This window comes from Oncorhynchus mykiss, chromosome 17 (assembly GCF_013265735.2).
Source record: "Oncorhynchus mykiss isolate Arlee chromosome 17, USDA_OmykA_1.1, whole genome shotgun sequence".
Lineage (NCBI taxonomy): Eukaryota > Metazoa > Chordata > Actinopteri > Salmoniformes > Salmonidae > Oncorhynchus > Oncorhynchus mykiss.
Genome location: NC_048581.1, coordinates 63676469 through 63700114, shown reverse-complemented (window position 1 = coordinate 63700114; position 23646 = coordinate 63676469). Strand labels below are relative to the sequence as shown.

At 44.0% G+C, this 23646-nt stretch overlaps 2 protein-coding genes across 4 annotated transcripts; one reads left to right on the top strand and one right to left on the bottom strand.

Annotated features, from left to right (window-relative positions):
• The first annotated feature begins 77 nt into the window (after positions 1-77).
• Positions 78-8327, top strand: usp49 (ubiquitin specific peptidase 49). 2 transcript variants are annotated; one of them, XM_021569336.2, is made up of 7 exons: positions 78-405; positions 1686-1799; positions 1975-3447; positions 3648-3858; positions 4543-4651; positions 4853-5058; positions 5553-8327. In XM_021569336.2, the coding sequence occupies exons 3-7, from the start codon at positions 2044-2046 to the stop codon at positions 5654-5656; spliced, it is 2034 nt and encodes a 677-aa protein (XP_021425011.2). In that variant the 5' UTR covers positions 78-405; positions 1686-1799; positions 1975-2043; the 3' UTR covers positions 5657-8327. The 2 variants fall into 2 exon arrangements, with proteins under 2 accessions (XP_021425011.2, XP_021425012.2); XM_021569337.2 differs by having other exon boundaries at positions 78-1384.
• Positions 8328-9081: 754 nt separating this feature from the next.
• tmcc2 (transmembrane and coiled-coil domain family 2) lies at positions 9082-16072 on the bottom strand. Of its 2 annotated transcripts, none has more exons than XM_021569335.2 (5): positions 15693-15823; positions 12767-13141; positions 11494-12107; positions 10954-11089; positions 9082-10818 (listed from the first exon to the last, which is right to left on the bottom strand). In XM_021569335.2, exons 1-5 carry the CDS (start codon positions 15693-15695, stop codon positions 10519-10521), a joined length of 1428 nt encoding a protein of 475 aa, XP_021425010.1. In that variant the 5' UTR covers positions 15696-15823; the 3' UTR covers positions 9082-10518. The 2 variants fall into 2 exon arrangements, with proteins under 2 accessions (XP_021425010.1, XP_021425009.1); XM_021569334.2 differs by lacking the exon at positions 15693-15823 and adding an exon at positions 15835-16072 and having other exon boundaries at positions 9083-10818.
• Between the last annotated feature and the right edge of the window lie 7574 nt (positions 16073-23646).

Below are 23646 nucleotides of genomic sequence, written 5' to 3'. Positions count from 1 at the left end.
ATTTTGTATACTGTTGCTGGTGTTTTTCACCAAGTACAGTCCTGTCATGAATGGTTTATAGGGGACTTTGTCAGCTGTTATGAATGGGAAAAGTATGCCAATAATGTATCAGTCTCCAGGTGAAAAGCCATGACTTGTAAAAATGACATAGGGTTTACCAACTGAGCTCATGAGGACTACTATGGGTAATAACAAAAATGGTTTGGTATGGTAATAATAACCATCCGATCAGTTTGGATCTTTTCACGACCATAGTAATGAACGCTACATCCTGTCTGTACCAATGAGAGCTAAAGCTCGACGGAAGAGGGATCAGTTCAATCCAATCAGAATGACTTGATTCCAGGACCGAAATAGTTCGGTTGTCTCGAGGTCTAAAACAGCTTTCGCGTGCAGATGATGGCGGTAAATAGAAGCGAAATTCATTTTGTATTTTTTACAAATACAACAAACAGTTATTTTATGGATCAACTACTGACATTGTCGTGTACTGTTTTGTCAACCTCTGAAAGTTATGGGTTCATGTTACGGTTAGCTAGATAGCTACATTGCAGGTTTTCTGAGTATCTGTGACTTTATTTGTATATTGACCTCCCGGTGTGTTGTTTGAAGATGTACTCAAAAGTTTATATACGACACATTTAGCTTTGTTTACATTGCGGCTCTGTGGATTCTAGCAAGCTAGCTAGTTAGATGACAAAATCGCAGTGATTTTTTTTCACCCCCTCCGTGTAGTCAACCATATCAACTAGAAGTTGTTCAGTGTTCACAAGTGTGGATTTCAGACTAGTCTTTGTTCTGATGGCTAGCAAGCCTAGCTAGCTTAGCAAATGCTAGCCATCAGGCTATTGTTTCTCTGCAATGTGTTAAACTAAATAAATACATTACACCGGTATAAGGGACACCATTATGAGGACATTTTAGATTTTCTTTATTTGATCACAATGTCGGCTATTGTACCATTAGCCAAATGATTGAAGAAATACAGTGAATGTGTTGTAAAACTTAATCGCCCTAGCTAGCTAACCATCATAGCTAGCTAGCTGGGTAGTTAACGTTAGCTAACGTTACCAACAAGTAGCTAGATATCTGTCTGTTGGCGAGCTAGGTAACGTTAAAGCTAATTAAACATGACAATAAGTTGGAACTTGCTAGTTAAGTGAACAAGAACACACTCTAACCCGCGTCGAGTGGTCAGCTGGAGTGAGTAGCTAACGTTACATTTTCATTGTGGCACGAGCCGAGACGCCACGTTATATGGCAAGACTGGTGCAAGTTGGCAAGCCAAGATGGAAAACTGCTAACCTAAGTGAACTAGTTAGTAGTTTGAATCGAACGAAATGATTGGTCGCCAAACCAATGCATGTTGACCAGCAGAAAAAAAGTATGCAGTTTGATTCCTTTGTTTGTTGTTATGGATAAATCGATTGTTTCTTAATTTTAAGTCAGACTAATAGTGTTAAACTGCTCAACTCAATTGCCTAACATGATTATGATTTGTTTATAAACTGTTAAATTCTGCTAAGAAACTGTCGAGTAAATGTTCAGACATAGTGAACTAGCTACATGCTTTAAGTTTGTTAGAAACGTGTTTGCTTTGCTCAAATTAATGTCTTAATCTGTCAACTGTTAAGTAAAAAAAACTCGCTATACAAGCACAACCTCTTTTCCGATTTTATTTTCAGTTTATTCAGGACCCCGAACCAGACATGAGTGAAGCTGATTGATTGCACCTGTGAAGGTTCCTTTGCTTATGTTGAAAGAACACGGACCCAAATCAGAGCGCAGTGTTTTTTACAGTAAGTAAAACAAGCTTACATGGTGTGCAAGTTCATATTCTTGGTCCTCAATCTTTTCCACACACTACACCAGTCAGTTTACTTTCAAATAGAGAACACATTTTGTATCTGAAATTAAGTGGTTGATTTCTATCCCTGTGATTTACTGAAGTTGATCTTATTTTCCCTCCTGCAGGATGAGCTGCTGCTTGGCACAGAGGCGTGTGTCCTGACGCTGTGGGCAGGCACATGTGCATTTGGAGAGATGGACCGCTGTAAGCACGTGGGGCGTCTTCGCCTAGGCCACGAACACTCCATCCTCAACTCACAGAAATGGCGCTGCATGGACTGCTGCACCACCGAGTCAGTGTGGGCCTGTCTCAAGTGCTCTCATGTGGCCTGTGGCCGCTTCATGGAAGAGCACTCCCTCAAACACTTCCAGGAGTCAAACCACCCCCTGGCCATGGAAGTACGGGAGCTGGATGTCTTCTGCTTCGCCTGTGGAGACTATGTGCTCAACGACAATGCTGAAGGAGACCTCAAGCTCCTGCGGGGGGCGCTCTCTACTGTGCGTAGCCCTGGCAGGCGCTCCCTGCGCTCCTCTGCAGGGGGTGACTGTAACCCCTGGGTGGGTGAGAGCGGGCCCCAGCCTGCTATGCAGACAGCCCTGTGGCACCGAAGGAAGGTGCTGCTGGGGAAGATGCTGCGCCGCTGGAGGAACCGGCAGCAGGAGGAACAGAGCCAGCGGGAGGAGAAACTTGAGCAGGAGAAGGAGGAGGTCCGGCGCCAGAAGAATGAGATGAAGAGGAGACTCATGGGAGAGCTGGCCAATGTGCCACCCAGGAAGAGTGCCAGGCTGCTTACCCAGGCTCCTCGCTCAACCATCACACTTATCCCCCTGAAGTTCCGCGACCCTCCGGAGCGTCTGCCTCCGCCCAAAAAACCCTCCCTTCTATCCCTGAAGCCCCCCAGCAATGGCAGGACTCGTAAACCCAAAGTACGGAGGTACTACTCCTCCCATAAAGCGACCCGTCGTAGACTGGCCCCGGGGGTCACTGGGCTACGCAACCTTGGGAACACGTGCTACATGAACTCTATCTTACAGGTGCTGAGCCACCTGCAGAAATTCAGGGAGTGCTTCCTCACATTGGACATGTGTGAGACTGAGGAGCTGCTGGCCAAGACAAACCAGGGTGTGGCTGGGGCTGTGGTGGGGAGTGGTAGTGCAGTCACACCAGGCTGCCCTCTGGGACGTGGCATGGGGAAGGCAGCCAGTGGGGGTCTCCCTGCTGTCAGCAAGCAGAGCTCGCCCCCCTGCCTAAACGCGGCAGAGCTGGTCCAGCCCAAAGAGCCGCGATCCTCCACCCGCCAGCAGATGTCACTGTGCCACGAGCTGCACACATTGTTCAGGGTCATGTGGTCTGGCCGATGGTCGTTGGTGTCGCCCTTTGCCATGCTGCACTCTGTGTGGAACCTGATCCCAGCGTTCCGTGGCTACGACCAGCAGGATGCCCAGGAGTTCCTGTGTGAGCTGCTGGACAAGGTGCAGCAAGAGCTGGAGTCAGAGGGCAGCAAGCGCAGGATCGTCATCCCTATCACCCAGAGGAAGCTGTCCAAGCAGGTGCTCAAGGTCCTCAACACGATCTTTCACGGACAGCTACTCAGCCAGGTAAGGGATTCTACTCATTCCCATGACAACAGTACTCAACACATTCATTTAGATTTGACCTTCACCCTATCATGGCTGAGGGTAGTCACTTGTTTATTAATCACAGTTGCAAACCAGGACTTAGATGGCGGCTCTGTCTGGGTTTTCAAACAATAACCCCTTGGTGAAATGTTTGCTTGGTTATCCCTTTGTCCCTCCAGGTGACTTGTCTGTCCTGTAAGCATAAGTCAAACACGGTGGAGCCATTCTGGGACCTGTCCCTGGAGTTCCCGGAGCGCTACCACAGCACGGAGAAGGGCTCGGCTGCGTCTCTGGCCTACCAGCGCAGCTGCTCCCTCACTGAGATGCTGGCCAAGTTCACTGAGACAGAGGCTCTGGAGGGCAGCATCTATGCTTGCAACCACTGCAACAGTTAGTACTGGGACAGAGACTAATGTCTGTTAATGGAATAGACAAATCCTCCTGTACTTTATTTTGCTGTTCTTTTTATTCAGCTATTCGACCGGAATCAAGGTTAGGGAAGTAGGCCTATAGAGAGCAATAGTAATGGCGTCTTTTTGTAGGCACTAGTGCCGCCATGGTTTGTTGGACAAAGCCTATGGGGTAATTCATGTTTTTGTAGGTTTTGGATACACACTGAAAATAAGGTCTGTGATAAGCACAAGCTTAGGAGATCTTATACATTTTGTTCTATGAGATCATAATCAACTGAAGTCACTTTTTGAATTTTTAAGCATTTAATTAAAAAAAAGCACAAACGTGTCATAATTCATAAAGATCATGTTAACTGACTGATATTATCTCATAGAACAAAACCCATAAGATCTCCTAGGTATGTGTTTCCCCATAGGAATGGTTGAATGAACCCGAGGTAACTAAATTCTGTTTTCTAGGACTACACGCTGGGGAGCACTATTGTGTGTTTCTCTCTTTTCGGGCTAGATTTTATTTGACTAATTAGCCAATGGATTGATATTGAAAGTGAAACTGAGTTTGTGCTTTTGGGGTAATCACAATATAGTTATGCTTTTCTAGTGGTCACGTCCTGTACCTCCATGTTACACTTCTGTGACCTGTATGTTTTATAATTGTCAGGGAAAAGACGGAAGACGTCCCACAAGCCCCTGGTTCTGTCAGAGGCATGTAAGCAGCTGCTGATCTACCGCCTACCTCAGGTTCTACGGCTGCACCTCAAACGCTTCAGGTTAGCTTCAAACACCCAGTTTGTCTACTGCATTTGAAGACTTGGTCTGCTTACACAGTCAAGATTTACACCCACTGATTGTCTGTCCTTCTTGGTTTCCAAATGTGTGTTATGGTTTAGTTGGTAGGATTGTATATTTATGTAAGAGGATGTCTTGTAACAAGGACAAGCATAAGATAACCAATCCCTGTTCTGTGACAGATGGTCAGGCCGGAACCACAGGGAGAAGATTGGCGTCCATGTGGCCTTTGACCAGGTTTTGAACATAGAGCCCTACTGCTGCACAGACTCAGGCCAGTCGGTTCACAGAGAGGGCTACACCTACGACCTGTCTGCTGTAGTCATGCACCACGGGAAAGGCTTTGGCTCAGGGCACTACACTGCATACTGCTACAACACCGAGGGAGGTAAGTGGGACCAAGATACCAGACACTTGCATCCAAGCTAATAACTCTGTTTTAGAATAGCCTGTAGTTTAGGCAGGATTTTCACTTGGTCTTTTCAGATTTGAAAAAACATGATGAATTGGTCAAATGTTTAGTTGTGTAGTGCAGTTGACTCTCATAAACGTTTTGCTTCCGAGTATTTTTTATTTTATAAAATTTTTTAACCTTTATTTAACCAGGCAAGTCAGTTAAGAACAAATACTTATTTTCAATTACAGCCTAGGAACAGTGGATTAACTGCATTATTCAGGGGCAGAACGACAGATTTTTACCTTGTCAGCTTGGGGATTTGATCTTGCAACCTTTCCTCAACCTTTCGGTCCAATGCTCTAACCACTAGGCTACCTGTTGCCCCATATAACCTGATACTGTGAGATTACATGAGTTGCTGTTGGGACTGTAGGTGGCACAGTTTACCAAGCCGTAACCAGCCCTCTCCCTGTGTGTGTTTCCAGGTTTCTGGGTCCACTGTAATGACTCTGAGATGAACGTGTGCAGTGTGGAGGAGGTGTGCAACACTCAGGCCTACATTTTGTTCTATACCCAGAGGTCTGCCTAGGCCCCTCTCCCTCCTACACCCTAGACCAGGGTGTACTACCTGACTGATGTCTACCTGGTCTGGGGGACTGAGACCTATATCTGTGTCTGTTGCCTAGAGGTCTGCCTGGGCATGTTACACTTCCTCTACCAGGCTACATCCTGGTTTACACCTAGATTTCCCTTGGCTTGAAACAACTCAGCCCACATTTGTTTGTGCTAACAGCCATGTGAGAGCTACTGAAGGCAATGTTGATCACGGTTAGTTATATATTTCACCAGGTGTCAAAGTGCTTTACATTGTATAGGAGTTAACTTGCCTCATCCTCCACCAATGTTTATCTCCCTCCTGGGATGATGAACACCAGCCATTTGGAACGGAATAGGAATTCTTCCGTGGCTAAACTAATTGAGTTTCCCTTTGTGGCTCAGGATCAGAGATTATTAATTGCATCAGGTGATTCACAGCCTGGGTGGATTACGGCAAGCCTGCAGATACTATCAGACACTCCATAACCAATGTTGCCTAGCCTACCTCTGTTCTGTATTCTCAACCACAATGAGATGTCAGCCAAGGGCATTTTAGTCTCCAACCCAGTGTCATCTGTATCTCACAATGACCTCTCTCGTTCTGACACGTTCTGCTGTGGATATCTCAGGCTGTAAGGCCTTGGTCTGGGCCAACAGAATGAACGGTATAGATGGTGTGTAGATATTCCTGTATCTACTCCGTTTCCCTACCTTGAACAGAGGTATGGAGTTGTGTGGCAGAAAGCTACTTTGGATATGGATGGGAATTGTATTGAGCCAACTGGCGTCATGCTGCACCTTTATGGAGGAGGGGCTTAGGTCGTTGATCCCATGATCAATGGGCTCCTTCTGATCTTTTATTGACTTCTATGTCATGTGGCAGCTCTCTTCTCCTCCTACCTTAATTGTAGAGGCTAGTTTAGGCTCTGGTTGGAGTCCGGTGCACTGTAACTCTGTTCATGGTTAGAAATGGATGGAAGAATGAACAAAGGACTGAGATATTGGAGAGTGTGTTGTTGGGATAATTGTTTGGGTTAAGAGGGGTATCCATTTCACTGGAGTGGAGCACCTGCAAGCAATATATGTGTGACATCATGACATGAAATCAAGATAAAATCAGGAATTCTTCAGCTTTGTAATACGTAGTTTTTTTCTACTCTGCTGTTTCTATTTGGGGTCTTAATTTGCCAGGTTCTCAAGAGTTATTGTACTGCTGGTCTTGATATGAATCAAATACACTGAACAAAAATATAAACGCAACATGCAACAATTTTAAAGATTTGACTGAGTTAGAGTATATATAAATGAATTAATTTGCCCCTAATCTATGGATTTCACATGACTGAGAATACAGATATGCATCGGGTGGTCACAGATACCTTCTATTTTTTTTTTTAAATAGGGGTGTGGATCAGAAAACCAGTCAGTTTCTGGTGTGAACACTATTTGCCTCATCTCAACATCTCCTTCGCATATAATTTATCAGGCTGTTGATTGTGGCCTGTGGAATGTTGTCCCACTCCTCTTCAATAGCTGTGTGAAGTTCCTGTATGTTGTCGGGAACCTGAACACGCTGTCGTACACTTCAGAGCATCCCAAACATGCTCAATGGGTGACATGTCTGGTGCGTAAGCAGGCCATGAAAGAACTGTGACATTTTCAGCTTCCAGGAATTCTGTGCAGATCCTTGCAACATGGGGCCGTGCATTATCATACTGAAACATTAGGTGATGGCGGCAACTGAATGGCACGACAATGGACCGCAGGATCTCGGCACAGTATCTCTGCATTTTTAAATTGCCATCGATAAAATGCAATTGTGTTCGTTGTCCTAGCTTATGCCTGCCCATACCATAACCCCACCGCCACTCTGTTCACAACGTTGAAATCAGCAAACCGCTCACCCACACAACGCCATACACACTGTCTGCCATCTGCCCAGTACAGTTGAAACTGGGATTCATCTGTGAAGATTATCATTTGCTTTGCCCACTGGTCGGTTACGACGCTGAACTGCAGTCAGGTCAAGACCATGGTGTACATGCAGATGAGCTTCCCTGAGACGGTTTCTGACAGTTTGTGCAGAAATTCTTTGGTTGTGCAAACCCACAGTTTCATCTACTTTCCTATAGTCAACATGCCAATTGCATGCTGCCTCAACGTGAGACATCTGTAGCTTTGTGTTGTGACAAAACGGCACATTTTAGTGGCCTTTTATTGTCCCGAGCACAAGGTTCACCTGTGTGATGATCATGCTGTTTAATCAGCTTATTGATATGCCACCCCTGTCAGGTGAATGGATTATCTTGGCAAAGGAGAAATGCTCCCTAACAGGGATGTAAACCAATTTGTGCACAGAATTTGAGAGAAATATGCTTTTGTGTGTATGGAACAGTTCTGGGATCTTTTATTTCCGCTCATGAAACATGGGACCAACACTTTACATGTTTCGTTTATATTTTTGTTCAGTGTACAAAATTCATTTATGTGAACTGTAAAGTTGGAATAATCTAATGACGATGAATGTCTTACTTTTTAAGGTCAGGTATGGCCTTTCCATTGGCCTGTCATGATCTCTTCTGTATTGTAAAAGCACCTGTCATCAATGTAATTGTCATATGGGGTTTGCCTGACAATGATTAAAAAACAAGAAAATACTTACATTTTTGTGTGTCACTTGCATATTTTGTTTAATGTACTACCAGCTGTAACCTCTTAGATTGACGGGCTGTCTTAAACTGTCAGTGTTTCTCACTATATTAACTTACTGTGTTTTTCTAGAGTCGATTTTTCAGGTTCAGTAAATTTCTTGATTTTGTCGCGCTAACTACTAGCACATCCAATAAGAATTCCCTTGAACATGTAAGACCTCCCTTTATCAATTTTCAAAAATAATATTAATATCCACAATCCCATAGGTGAGTTTCATCTGCACAAAGGCACCTCCTGGTGGAAAATATGGATATTATTTTTATAAATTGATCAAGGGAGGTCTAACTGCACCTGGCAACCATGACAAATTGTTTTTTTTAGGGCTCAGTCTTATCCTTTAAGTGTTCCATAGTTAGTTTATTTTGTACTGTTGCTAAGAACAATGAACTCATAAATGGCAACAGAACAAACCTATGTGTTGTCCTACCCAAACCATTTGAAATCCAATTGGTTACCTGGTCACATATTATTTTTAGAGGCTGTTCACTGCATGTCTGTAAGCACATACAGTATTTTAGATGTGAAACCAATTGTAAACTCAACCCAGCCCACACTGAATAAAAAATAAAAAAAACTTTATTTAACTAGGTAAGTCAGTTAAGAACAAATTCTTATTTTCAATGACGGCCTAGGAGCAGTGGGTTAACTGCCTTGTTCAGGGGCAGAGCGACAGATTTGTACCATGTCAGCTCGGGGATTCAATCTTGCAACCTTTCGGTTACTAGTCCAATGCTCTTAACACTAGGCTACGCTGCTGACCCATGATGGACACTCGATTAGTAAAAAGATGCACTTATTATAGGTTACTGCTTAAACAAACTGTCTCCTACAGGGAGTTGATATACAAACCTTTAGATTGAACCAGCCTGGAGTTAAATTTTGCAGGGGGGTACATTGAGGGACTGTCTTTGAAATTAGTACCTTTTTCATGATACAGATCACAGGCTATCACTGATTACTTAGTATTATTATTCTTCTCTCTGTAGTCGATACTGTTAGATATACACAGTTCCATGAAAACCATCCGACTTTCCAATATCATGCAACATTAGCATAGTTTCAGAATTGATTTATTAAGAATGGAACAGTTGTGATGGAGTTAGCAAACTGGATAGAAATATGGAAGCAATGGTCAAACATGCTGTGGATCTGACGTTACATAGTTTCTTAGCTGCTCTACAACAGTGGTTATGAAATGGCATTGATGCTCAGAATAGCTAATAGATCATTCAGTAGTTGTGAGGATCCATCTCACCAGAATACATCCTGGCCCTCAAGTTCTCCTTTACATCACACATAAGAGACACAAACGATTGATGCACCCAAAAAGTGTAGTTTAAACACCAGAAGTGATTTAGTTGACTGTTTTAGAATTAATATGGAGAAGAACATTTAGGTACAAACTGTCTATAGACAACAGAATACCGAGAAAAGAGCAACGTGTATTTCTGTAAGTGTTGGAATGTTACTCATGCCAAGTGCATCACACAGGTACAAATGCACACGTGAGGACATGCATGAGTAGTACATACCCTAACATTCAGAAAAAAAGCAATCCTTTTGCTAAGCCATGTCCTCCAAATATACAATTGGCTCAGTACAAAGGAACTGTAACAGCAAACATGGTTTAGCAAAGCATAATTTGTTATTCTATCTATTATCATTTTTAAGTGATGGCCTACACTACAATTTTGAGATGTGTCAAAGAATTTCAACATTAATTCCCAAATTGTAATGAAATCATAGTGACTACGATGGTGAGTTGACGCCACTAGATTAGTCAAGAGAAAGAGAAAATGCTTGAGTTGCCAAGCGACCAGGCAGATAGTTTCTCGGGTTCCTTGTAATCACCATTAAATCACCTCCTAAGAAGTCTCTCAACCAAAAATGGCCACCATCTGCCATCCAACGGGAGTCTTCGTCAGTTGCTTTGTAAAGAAAAGGTTTTGTGCCTTACAACACTCATAAGTTCAACTCTCCAAGCATAAACCCTATGAAAAAAGTGCAACGGTTTCCTTTCAGAAATATGACTGAGTTCCAGACTTTTAGTTTGTCTGGGGCAGCTTAGTGTATCAATGTGGTCCCTCTGTCCACATTCTGGTCACTCAGACACAGCGGAGTGGGTGATTGGCTGTGGGGAGCTCAGGTGGGCAGTAGCCACAGCTCCAGGAAGTCCCAGTGCTTCCAGAGGATGAACAGGAAAAGAGCCAGCATGACCGTGGCGGCCACCCGTGCTCGGGTCTTCATGAGTGGGGTGATGAAGTTGGCCAGGGTGGAGACAAAGACCAGCACTACAGCCATGAGTGCCAGGATTATGTTGATGAGTTTGCCCAGTAAGGCACGGGCGTTGGCGTTCTCCACACCCTCCAACTGCACCACCTGCTGCTGCTGCTGCTGGAGCTCCAATTTAGTGATGCGAGTCAGGCACGACTCCACTGCTTCCTACATGTATACACACCACACAAACACACACACAAACACAAAGTTACAACATAATTAGGGGTTCATTTATGGAGTCACACAGAAAAAGTATTGTGCTATCTTACTACATAATATACAGTAAATCCAAGTATCTACCTGAATGTCTCTGGCTCTCTCATAGGACTGGTAGGCCACTTTCTCCTCTATGCTGGCCAGCTCCTGTTTCAGATTAGTCATCTCGTTCTGGTGCAGCTCTGTCAAGTCATTCAGCTGCTCTTCCAGTCGCTCGTACCTAAAAAGAAAGATAGATAAAAATGTATGTATAATTTAGACCAGCAAAGTGAAGACCAATTCAACGAGTTAGAGAAAGATTTGTACATATTTATGGTGTTTTCAAGGTGTCACTCAATCCACTTAATTTGAGAATCTATTTGATGTGTTAAAACAACTACTTCTGATTTTGACCATTTGAAAATGTACCAAACCTGTTGTACCAGTTTTACTGACCTATTTAATTATCCTCATGAATATCATTCAGCATGAATCATGTAGAGGGAAAACACTGAACATGATTTACACTGCTGGTCTGAAACAAGCTAAAAGCAAATTAGCTTGCTCAGCAGTTAGTGTGAGAACAATGTATACCACCAAATCTCATTTCATACTCTGTGTCTTGGCCAAGGTTTTGGTCTGTACCTGTATCTCTCCTCCTGTAGGCACTGGGTCATGTAGGAGTAGTCACTCTGCAGCTGACTCTTCATGTCCTCGATGGTATCCTCCATGTGGGCTTGGCTGGCCTTGATCTCCTGCAGGCCTTCCAGCAGAGTGTCCCAGGAGCTGTGGATGTGGTGGTGGTGGTGGTGGTGCCCTTCCAATCTGGGGCTCCCCAGGCCAGCCTGCCCATGCCCCAACATCCCACCTCCTCCCCCGGCCCAACCTGAGTGACTGCCTGGTGCTGAGCCAGAGGAGGCACTGGAGCACTCGTCATCACTACCATACTTGGGGCTGGAGACCAGGGTGGCACTGCCACTCAGGGCTCTTTGAGCAGGCACATCCTCCGAGTGCCCTCCCACCCCGTCCTCTATGAGGTGGGAGATGTTGTCTGCACTGCCAAATTTGTTGCGGATCAAGCTGGCGAACTCCCGTGGCTTAGACACCACAGCTCCTTTGACCCCTTCCACCCCTCCTTTGACCCCATCCACCATACCCCCGCCAAAGCCATGGAACCCTGCTCGTACATTGGCCCCCATGTCCTTCAGCCCCTGTTGCATGTCCCGCAGCACATCCTTAGGCTGACGAGCTGGACCATTCTATAAGGAGAGTAGAGGGAGGACGGGGGATGGAAGATGAGAGTGAGAAATGAAAAGAAATGGGGCAGGGGGAAGAAGAGGGACTTAGATTGACAGGATGTGGAGGAGCAGTAGATATATGGATGGAGAAGTGGTGAGAAAGGGATGGAAATAAAAGTGAAATGGTGGAGGTGAGACAACAGAGGTTGGAGATCAGAGAACATAAACACATCAATAAGAGGTCTGAACCGAATACTCAGATAATCTAGTTAGGGATAGGGTTGGGAAAGTATATGATAATACTGTATACCAGGGTATTTTGAAGTACTGGTGATATGATTTACAATACTGTGGAAATGGTCAATATTTGTACATTTTAAATAAATACCTGCAATCAATGTGTGTAGTGGTTGAAAGATAAAGCTAATCATTCTTATTTGTTTTTCTATTATACAAGTTTTTCTTTAGGTAGTGAATAAGTGACATCTCATGTCTTGTTTTTTCAAACCCAGGTATTGAAATAGGTATTTTTGACTACCCGCTGTTACGGCACTACTTCCACAAAAATTATATGGGAATCAATATGGTAATGTAGATACCATCCAACCCTACTTAGAAAGTGACAATGTGCCATCTCGTCAGAAAGCAGCAGTCAGGGTAAAACACACACACACACTCACCTGCTCTATCTCCTTTAGCTTCTTGTGGTAGTGATCTAGCTTCTTATGCAGGTGGGCGATGGTCTGTGCAGACTTCTGGTTCTTCTTCTCAAACACCTGTTTGATGCGCGAGGCCTGCAGCTTGTCTGCGTTGTGGGCCAGCTTCAGGTACTCAGCTACGTTGTCATCTCGCGCCTCCTGTTCTATGCGAATCTGCTCTGTGATCTTCAGGGTCTTCTGCTGCAGGTGCTCCAGAGCGAGCCGTGTTCGTTGCGGATCGACGACCCCTGAACCTTCAGCCCCCACCCCGGCCCCATCCAAGCTGATGTTACTGTCAGAGCCACCATGGCTGGCTGAGGGAGGCAGGCACAACGTTGTCACTTCGCTTTTATCCAGCTAAGCAGGGAAGGGGGAGGGGGGGTAACAGAGTGCACAGACAGAAAGAAAGTGGTTGCCATGATTGATGTGAAGTAACCACTCTCAAATTCATAAACAGTGCTATGGATGCAAGGACTGACCATCTAGCCATGTTTGGAGGCTATACAGTGTTTGTTTACATTTACATTGTTTACAAACATCGGAGAAAAACAAGTTTACTGTATATTTTGGGTTCTGATAGGGAACTCATGAGACATTTATATATTTTATCTTCAAGAAGTCAATGGGTATATATCATTCATTTATGATACCAAAAATGGATGTAGTAACCAAGGACACTAGCTTTAATAAACATATCTCATTCCCATCACGGTTTACTCAATAAAAGTGTTTTCATAGTGCATACTGTACATGTAAACGCAAACTATATAGACTACATTACCAAAAGTATGTGGACACCTGCTCGTCAAACATCTCATTCCAAAATCCTGGCCATTAATATGGAGTTAGTCCCCCCTTTGCTGCTATAACAGTCTCCACTCTTCTGGGAGTCTTTGCACTAGATGTTGGAACATTGCTGTGGGGACTTGCTTCCATTCAGCCACACAAGAGCATTAGTGAGGTCAGGCACTGATATTGGGCAATTAGGCCTGGCTCAAAGTCGGTGTACCAAATCATCCCAAAGGTGTTCGATGTGGTTGTCAAGTCAAGTTCTTCCACACCGATCTCGACAAACCATTTCTGTATGGACCTCGCTTTGTGCATGGGGGCATTGTCATGCTGAAACAGGAAAGGGCCTTCCCCAAACTGTTGCCACAAAGTTGTAAGCACAAAATCGTCTAGAATGTTATTGTACGCTGTAGCGTTAAGATTTCCCTTCATTGGAACTAAGTGGCCTAGCCCGAAACATGAAAAACAGCCCCAGACCATTATATCTCCTCCACCAAACTTTAGTTGGCACTATGCATTGGGGGTGAACTGCCAGACGGTGAGGCGTGATTCATCAATCCAGTGAACGAGTTTCCACTGCTCCAGAGTCCAATGGTGACGAGCTTTACACCGCTCCAGCCGAGGCTTGGCATTGCGCATGGTGATCTTCTGCTTGTGCACGGCTGCTCGGCCATGGAAACCCATTTCAGAAAGCTCTCGACGAACAGTTATTGTGCTAACATTGCTTCCAGAGGCAGTTTGGAACTTGGTAGTGAGTGTTGCAACCGAGGACAGGCAATTTTTACGCGCTTATGCACTTCAGCACTCGGCGGTCCCATTCTGTGTGCTTGTGTGGCCTACCACTTCGCAGCTGAGCCGTTGTTGCGCTTAGACATTTCCACTTCACAATAACAGCACTTACAGTTGACCGGGGCAGCTCTAGCAGGGCAGAAATTTGTCAAACTGGCTTGTTGGAAAGGTGGCATCCTATGACAGTGCCACATTGAAAGTCACTGAGGTCTTCAGTAAGGCCATTCTACTGCCAATGTTTGTCTATGGAGATTGCATGGCAGTGTGCTCAATTTTATACACCTGTCAGCAATGGGTGTGGCTGAAATAGCCGAATCCACTCATTTTAAGGGGCATCCACATACTTTTGTATATATCGTGTATATTTTAATTCACATGAATATCTTAACACATTGCCCTGATGATGGTGATGATGAGGGTTAGGCCTAAGACAATGATGCATACCATGATTATTAGCTATTTTAGTTAATAAAACACAACAGTCGCCTGCTTTGTATAAAAATCTGCACTACCAATTCTATCCTTTTGAAGCTTGTGTGAGGTATGATTTAGTGGTGTGATGCTGCATGACATAAGCCTGGGAGGGTACTCCATCACTTCAACCCTGCTACGTGGCAGGCAGCTCAACAAACAATGGGTCTAATCTCCCTCAGTGATGAACCTCGTAACAAGATCTAACTGAAAGACAACCATCTGTGGACTGTTTACATAGGATGAAAAAACATCTAGTTGTTTCTGATGGGGGATTTGTTGTGTTTAATTATTACCCCATGTTGACTGGGCAGACATCACAACATTACTGTCACCAACCCCAGCAGAGCAGACAGGAAACAGGGAAGACAACTGACACCACACATCTTTCAGTTAGTGCTAGCCTAATTCACCTAGTCAGGCCACTGAGGCTTTATTAGCATTTTACTAGCATGTGAAAGAGGTCTCAGATAAGCCCAACAGCCCTGAACTATTTTCCAACAGATCCACTGACAAGCAGGCGACACTAAGAAAGTAGGTTACAATCAGGTAGCTGCATTGAAACATAAGCATATGATTTTAAAGGACAAATTCATCTATTCATTTTATTCCAATGAGAGCTAATGAAAAGCTTATGTAGTTACAGACTGGGTGAAGAAGGGAAGAAATACACAATGTTCATTCCTCTCTGGATGGATAATAAGACAAAAATAACACACACACACACACACACACACAGCAATGACCGATGTTCCTGGAAACCAGAGCAGAAGCAGGGGCACCGTGTCAATGAGAATGGACGTCAAACATAAAAGGATGATGAGACAAAACCTGTGCAGTGACAGATAGAGAACATTACCATACTGTTTAATCCAAGATTGGCAGTGCCACTGCAGGTCTATGTTGGAGGCCCATCCTTCACCCCCCACCCTCCCCGTGGTCACACGAGACCCCCTCTCCTCAATGTCACTCCCCTCCCCAATGTCAGCCTATCGCCTTACCAGAGCTTCATGCTCCATTGTTGATAGCAAAGATGTCTGCAGCCTCCCTGTCTTCCATCTCTCTTTCTCTCGCTCTCTCTGCTCTTGCACTCTTTTGTATATTGTACGCTTGCTCTGTCTGCCTCTGCGTCTCTCTCTTTCTTTCTTTCCCTCCCTCTCTTTCCCCTTCTCAAACGTTAGCCACCCTGCTCTATCGCAGCTGCGTGAGCTGAGTCACAGATGATGGGGGGGGGACAGTTTAGCTCACGCGTGCGTGTGACTGTGTGGGCTGAGACCAGGGAAGCATAGAGGGGGAGGGAGGATGGGAGAACAGAAGGGCTTGTGTCAGGACTTATCGCAGCCCCTTCATCCATTAAACCCTGAATATACACCGCCCCACGCATGTTTATGGAGGGCTGCTGCAGTGGTTTGTAAAGAATGTGGAGCTACGGCCAAGCTTAAAAATGAGTGCCCTATCTTCAGTGTCCCACGATGCAGCAGCATTATACAGGCCGATATACAATGAAAACCATTTTCATACAAAAGGAAAATAGGAATACACACTGGTTATAGTGTGCTTGGTGTGGGATTCCAAAACAGAGAACTAATAATAGTCTGTTTGTGATGGAGGGGTTCATATTTGATGCCCTTATTTCTTATAGATTTATTTATTTCTCTGTGGTAAGGGGTTGTAGAGTCTGTAGGGATTTGGAGGGTTGTCAGGAGCTCTCCTCAGACTTCCTGAATGGAAGGGTTGGGGAAAAGGGGGATGTAAACTAGTTATTGTCATCTTGACAATGAGTTGGTCACCAAGGCACAAGTAACTTTGTCGGAACTAGAAGCACAAGAATTTCGCTACACTCGCATTAACATCTGCTAACCATGTGTATGTGACCATGTGTATGTGACAAATACAATTTGATTTGATTTGATTTGAACTTTAGTACCTGGCTTGAGGATTTCACCACTTTGATGACAATTCTTTAAATACAATATTTTTCTCTCTTTTTCAGATTGACAATGGATAACTTTGACTTTGTCAAATTATTGAATTACTCTAACAGTTTGATACATCATGTTTGATACATTATTTATTACTGATAGCCTATGTCTCACACAGTCATACTTACATTCTCCGTTATGTTTATAACATAATTTGTTTTTATTGAGGGTTCTTTATGAATAAGCACAATAAAGGGTTTTATTTTTTGGATTAACATTTATTTTCAACAATATACAATAACCTGCACACATACTGGAGGATCACATCACAGATATCAGCAATCATGAAAATCCACACAGAACTAAAGTTCACATCACCATTCCTTGTTCCTTAACAGATTCTACCCACAATCCATAAGACTGAACAATTTATCAAATGGCCACCCGGACTATTTACATTGATCTCCCCTCTCCATTTGTTTTTACACTGCTGCTACTCGCTGTTTATTCTGTATGCATAGTCACTTTACCCCTACCTACATGTACAAATGACCTCTAACCTGTACCCCCGCACACTGACCCAGTACCAGTACCCCCTGTATATAGCCTTGTTATTGTTATGTTATTGTGTTACTTTTTATAATGTTTTACTTTAGCTTATTTGGTAATTTTTTTCTTAACCAGCAGTGCAGTTCAAGAAGAGTTAAGGGCTTGGAAGTAAGTCTTTCACAGTTGTATTCGGCGCATATGACAAATAAGGCATTCAGTTGTACAACTGACTAGGTTACCCCCTTTCCTTTCCCGTTCCCTGTTATTCATTCATCAGAAGTGAGGAGCAGAGCAGAGGCATAAGAGCACCTCACACAACAAGAAGAGACAGCATCAGAAACATGATCAACACAAAGTAGGTCATTGCTCTTGCTCTCTTTCTTCCCCTCTTCCTCCCCCTTAGTCAAGTCCTTGCAGCTCCAATGGATGAAATGAACAGCTGCCCCACCAACATCTGGACTGAACTCCTGGCTGTCAGAGACATGGTAGTGGAGCAATACATAGTGCTGAGAGACACAGATGTCAAGTTGAGCGCCATAGAGGGTGTGGTGGACAAACTCAGCATATACTGTATAATGAAGGTACAGTCAGATATATATAAAGTCAACTACTGTTGTTTTATTTGATAAATATCCTTCAATTATTTATGTCATTATAGCCATGGAGGCCAGGCTTGAGTGGGGGCTTGGTAGCTGAACTGGAGAAAGAAATACCAGGTACTGTAATGCACAAATCTAGATTTGGATAACTATTCACTGTTTTTTGTCTGCTAGATGGAAGTAACTAACATTTCTTGCTATTTTGTAAAAAATAAGTGTTGCCATCAGTACAGCACTTTTTGGTAAGGGTCCTTGCCCTGAGTCCACAGAGGGGTCAGCAGTGGTGTTCTCTGCTGCACTGGGTAGCACCATAGGGCCTTCTGACCAAGATGGACCTTGAACAGAGAGATGACCAAGAACCCAATGACCACTCTGACAGAACAGAGTTCCTTGGTTGAGATGGGAGAACAGTTTCTACAGCACTTCACCAATCTGGGCTTTATGGGAGAGTGGCCAAACGGAAGCCACTCGCAAGAAAAAGGCACATGACAGCACACCTGGAGTTTGCAAGAAGGCATGTGAAAGACTGAGGTCATAAGGCAAAAGATTTTGTGGTCTGATGTGACAAAAAAATTGAACTCTTTGGCCTGAATACAAATCACTATGTCTGGAGAAAACAAGGCACAGCTCATCACCCATCTAACACTATCCCTACCGTGAAGCATGGTGGTGGCAGCATCATGTTATGGGGATACTTTTCAGAGGCAGGGACTGGGAGACTGGTAAGGATAGAGGGGAAATATTAATGGAGCCAAATACAGGCAAATCATTGATGGGAACCTGCTTCAGAGTGCAATTTACTTTAGACTGGGGCGAAAAATGATGCTCCAACAGGAAAATGACCTCAAGCATACAGCCAAAGCAATGCTGAAATGGCTTAAGAACAAGAATGTGAAAGTTCTTGAGTGGCCCAGCCAAAGCCCAGGTTGAATCTGTGGAAAGACTTAAAGATTGCTCTTCACCGCCACTCCCCATCCCGAACTTAACAGAGCTTGAGAAAAGGAATGGGAGAAAATCCCCAAATCCAGATGTGCGAAGACACAAGATGACTCAGTTGTAATCGCAGCCAAAGGTGCTTCCACAAAGTATTTACCCAGGGGTGTGAATAAATATGTAAATAGGATATTTCTGTATATATTCAATACATTTGCAAAGATTTCTACAAAAAAAAATGCACTTTGTCATTATGGGGTACAGTGTGTTATGTCAAGTTGAGGAATAAGTCAAGGTGTATGAATACTTTCTGATTTACAATCGCCATTTTACAGGTTTTACTTTATCATGTCTTATACAGTATATAGTCAAATTTCCTCATCTGTTTGTATGCCCTCTATCAAGGTGTTTTGGTGCTTCCCTTATGCACTACCCTTTTTACGTGCACATACAATACCACAGGTATAGTCAACTGTCTGTCCTGCGCTCTATCTACAATGACAATAATGGTAGTTGGATCACTTGTCCAGATCTACAATAGGTTAAATAGCAGTCATACCACACATACAATCATTCATATCTGCACCAATGTTCAACAGTATATCCACAAGATAGAGAGGTATTATCTGATAGGCAGGTGAGAGGCCAGGTGTGTCATTGCTCTTGAAAGAACAGTGAAGAAATGCAGGTCAAAAAGCTCCCCCATTGATCTTGTTTAGGAACAATAAAAGTATCTTACCTAGAATATCTACAACACCACAATCCCAATGAATAATTGTATTGTTTTCAAGTGAGTGCAGCTGTAAACTGCAATGGAAATTTCATTTGAATAATGGCGCTAAAGCCCTGTTATTTGAACGTTTCGTTCCATTCATCCCATTTAGATCAGTGGTGGGTCTACTCTCAACAGATTATACAAAGGCACAGTAGCAGGCCAGTTGGCTGTATTTTTACTTCTGATACTGTTGTCGATCATCATTCCCCGAAGTCTGCCTATAGTGTGGCAAAATATTAACCAAAATATTACCCAAGATAAACCACAGCCTGTCGTTTCTATTCGGGACAAATTAGTCATATTGGACAGAACAAGCAAGGAGGTGGGCAGAGCCAAGCACAAGCTAGCGAGATCCTATTGGCGTGTTCGAGCAAATATTTGTGTATTTCCATTAGGGAACGCCTACTCTGTGAAGTACGCGTGTACAGTAACTCGATTTGCCTTTGCACCCCTTTGAAACAACAACATTTTTGAACACTTTAGCAAAGTTCTACAAAACTTTGTCCACTCTGTTCATAACATATTCGTTTTAGGAACAGAAAACTGTATTGAGAGAAATGTTTGATCAATGAGAAAAGTTGCAGGATGTCGGCAAAAATCAATTCTCCCACTGCCAACCACAGGGCTTCCTCTCACTACCATAATTGGTAGTGAGTGTAAACGGCAAGCGTTTGCTTCACTTTTATACATCCGGTAAAATATCTGTCTCATTGTTCTATGTGTGGTGTGGCCACACAGGCCAATGCCAGTGGAAGGGGAGGACCCTCCTCCTCAGTGAATTTCATCATCAACAAAAAAAAATTTAAACACTTTAAAAGTTATCCTTTTTAGATAAAACTTTACTTAATATATTCACGTCACCAAATAATTTATTAAAACACACTGTTTTGAAATGAAGGTCTACAGTAGCCTCAAAAGCACTGTGGGGTAGCACCATGGTGTAGCCGGAGGACAGCTAGCTTCCGTCCTCCTCCGGGAACATTGACTTCAATACAAAATCTAGGAAGCTCATGGTTCTCACCGCTTTCTATAGACTTACACAGTAATTATGACAACTTCCAGAGGACGTCCTCCAACTTATCAGAGCTCTTGCAGCATGAACTGACATGTTGTCCACCCAATCAAAGGATCAGAGAATGAATCTAGATCTGAAAGCATAAGCTACAGCTAGCTAGCAAGAGAGAGACATTTAGTCATTTTTTTCCACTTTCAGTTTCACTTACTTAGCTAGCAAATGCAGCTAGCTAGTTTAGCCTACTCAAACACCCTGTTCAAACAGAGTGATGCTATGTTAGCTAGCTGGCTATGACTATCCAACACAACACTGGATTCTTCCAAGTCAAGGTAGCTGTTGGTTTTACTAATTTATTGCCACCGGGACCTGCCGGTGTAAGTGCTAAACTGCTTACTGTCTGTACACTGTAATGTTACTGCATGATTGTATCAGGTTTACTAACTTAGTAGTTGTATTAGTTATGTTGACTATGATGTTACTTTAGCTAATACGGTGACAACAATGTAGGCTGTGTGTAGCGGTTATCATATGGTTTGGCTTAGAAAGGTTTTTTCACCTGGACACATACAGGCGATGTGTTGTGCATTGAAGTCCACAAGCGATTTTTATTTTATTTAACCTTTATTTAAATAGGAAAGTCAGTTAGGAACAAATTCTTATTCACAATGACGGCCTAGGAATAGTGGGTTAACTGCCTTGTTCAAGGGCAGAATGACAGATCTTTACCTTGTCAGCGCTGGGATTTGACCTAGCAACCTTTCGGTTACTGATCCAACGCTCTAACCACTAGGCTACCTGCCGCCACAAAATGGGAAAAAGTGAGAGGAGGAGAGCGCATAGATGCAAGAAGGAACACAACGTGGCTGCTATGAAAGGGAACTGTTTATGTGTGTATTCATTACGCCGATTCTGTTGAAAAAAATTCTTAAACTGAAGCAAACGGAACGAAGCGGGGATAAACAGACCTGAATTTGTCCAATAGAAACTCTCGTTTGCAACTGTTGGACTAATGATTACGCCCTAGATCAGCTAGATGCAGGCAAGAGTGTGCAAGGAGGTATGGAATGTGTCACTGTCTGTCCATGTGGCACTGTCTGTCACATTGTAAACTATCATTCATAGGCTAGGTTGTAGCAACCTCATGATGGGTATAGGGAAAATGTTAATATGATGTAGTAGCAGTGCTGTAAAGTACTTAAGTAAAAATATACTTTAAAGCACTACTTAAGTAGTTTTTGGGGGTATCTGTACTTTGCTATTCATATTTTTGACGTTTACTTTTTCTTCACTACATTCGTAAAGACAATTATGTATTTTTTACTCCATACATTTTCCCTGACACCCAAAAGTACTCGTTACATTTTGAATGCTTAGTAGGACAGTAAAATGGTCTAATTCACAAAACATCCCTGGTCATCCTGTCACGTTCTGACCATAGTTATTTTGTGTTTTCCTTGTTTTAGTGTTGGTCAGGACATGAGCTGGGTGGGCATTCTATGTTGTGTGTCTGGTTTGTCTATTTCTATGTTTGGCCTGATATGGTTCTCAATCAGAGGCAGGTGTTAGTCATTGTCTCTGATTGGGAACCATATTTAGGTAGCCTGTTTTGTGTTGGGTTTTGTGGGTGATTGTTTCTTGTCGTTGTGTCTATGCACCAGATAAGACTGTGTTCGGTTTTCACATTTACTGTTTTGTAGTTAGTTCATGTTAAGTGTCTCTTATTAAAGAACATGAACTCTAACCATGCTGCGTTTTGGTCCGCCTCTCCTTCCCAGGAAGAAAGCCATTACAGAATCTCTCCAGCGCCGTCAGAGCCGCCAGTCAGCATGGAGCCGCCAGAGCCGCCAGTCAGCAAGGATCCGCCAGTCAGCCAGGATCCGCCAGAGCCGCCAGTCAGCCAGGATCCGCCAGAGCCGCCAGTCAGCCAGGATCCGCCAGTCAGCCAGGATCCGCCAGAGCCGCCCGTCTGCCCAGCGCTGCCTGAGCCTCCCGTCTGTCAGGAGCCGCCAGTCAGCCAGGAGCCGCCAGAGCCGTCTGTCAGCCAAGAGCCGCCAGAGCCGTCTGTCAGCCAGGAGCCGCCAGAGCCGTCTGTCAGCCAGGAGCCACCAGAGCCGTCTGTCAGCCAGGAGCCGCCAGAGCCGTCTGTCAGCCAGGAGCCGCCAGAGCCCTCTGTCAGCCAGGAGCCGCCAGAGCCGTCTGTCAGCCAGGAGCCGCCAGAGCCGTCAGTCAGCCAGGAGCTGCCAGAGCCGTCAACCAGCCTGAGCTACCTCTCAGTCCTGAGCTACCTCTCAGTCCTGAGCTACCCCTCAGTCCTGAGCTACCTCAGTCCCGAGCTGCCCCTCAGTCCGGAGCTGCCCTCGGCGGAGAGGGTCGCCACTCAAAGGACGCTAATGAGGTGGACTAAGACAATGATGGAGTGGGGTCCACGTCCAGCGCCGCCACCGCGGACAGATGCCCACCCAGACCCTCCCCTCCGCCTCTCCTTCCCAGGAAGAAAGCCGTTACACATCCCTACTGCATCTGATCTGGCAGACTTCATTTGTAAATTATATTTGAGTGTTGGAGTGTGCCCCTGGCTATCTGTAAATTAAAAAAAACTAGAATATGTGGCCATCTGCTTAATATAAGGAATTTGAAATTATTTATACTTGTACTTTTACTTTTGATATTTAAGTATATTTTAGCAATTACATTTGTATTTATTATGGATGCCCATTAGCTGCTGCCAAGGCATCAGCTATTCTTCCTGGGGTCCGGCAAAATTAAGGCAGTTTTACAATACATTCTTAACCAATTTCAAAACACACTTAAATGTGTGCCCTCAGGCCCCTACTCCACAAAATCCATGTTTACGTGTGTATGGTGCATATGTTATCATGCGTGTGTTATCATTGGAATTGAACGCTTCAATATAGCCTGAATACTTGTCATTTCACATTTTCTATGTATTACCTTTAACCTTTCTGATCTCCCCATCCCGGATCCGGGTTCGTGAATACAGACTCAAGCTCATTACCATA

Coding starts and splice junctions, on each gene's coding strand:
- usp49 (XM_021569336.2), top strand. CDS start 2,044: ATGGACCGCTGTAAGCACGTGGGGCGTCTTCGCCTAGGCCACGAACAC. Junction 3,448..3,647: donor ACGGACAGCTACTCAGCCAG/GTAAGGGATTCT, acceptor TTGTCCCTCCAG/GTGACTTGTCTGTCCTGTAA. Junction 5,059..5,552: donor CTGCTACAACACCGAGGGAG/GTAAGTGGGACC, acceptor GTGTGTTTCCAG/GTTTCTGGGTCCACTGTAAT.
- tmcc2 (XM_021569334.2), bottom strand. Junction 12,108..12,766: donor AGCTAAAGGAGATAGAGCAG/GTGAGTGTGTGT, acceptor CTCTCCTTATAG/AATGGTCCAGCTCGTCAGCC. Junction 11,090..11,493: donor CTACAGGAGGAGAGATACAG/GTACAGACCAAA, acceptor CTTTCTTTTTAG/GTACGAGCGACTGGAAGAGC.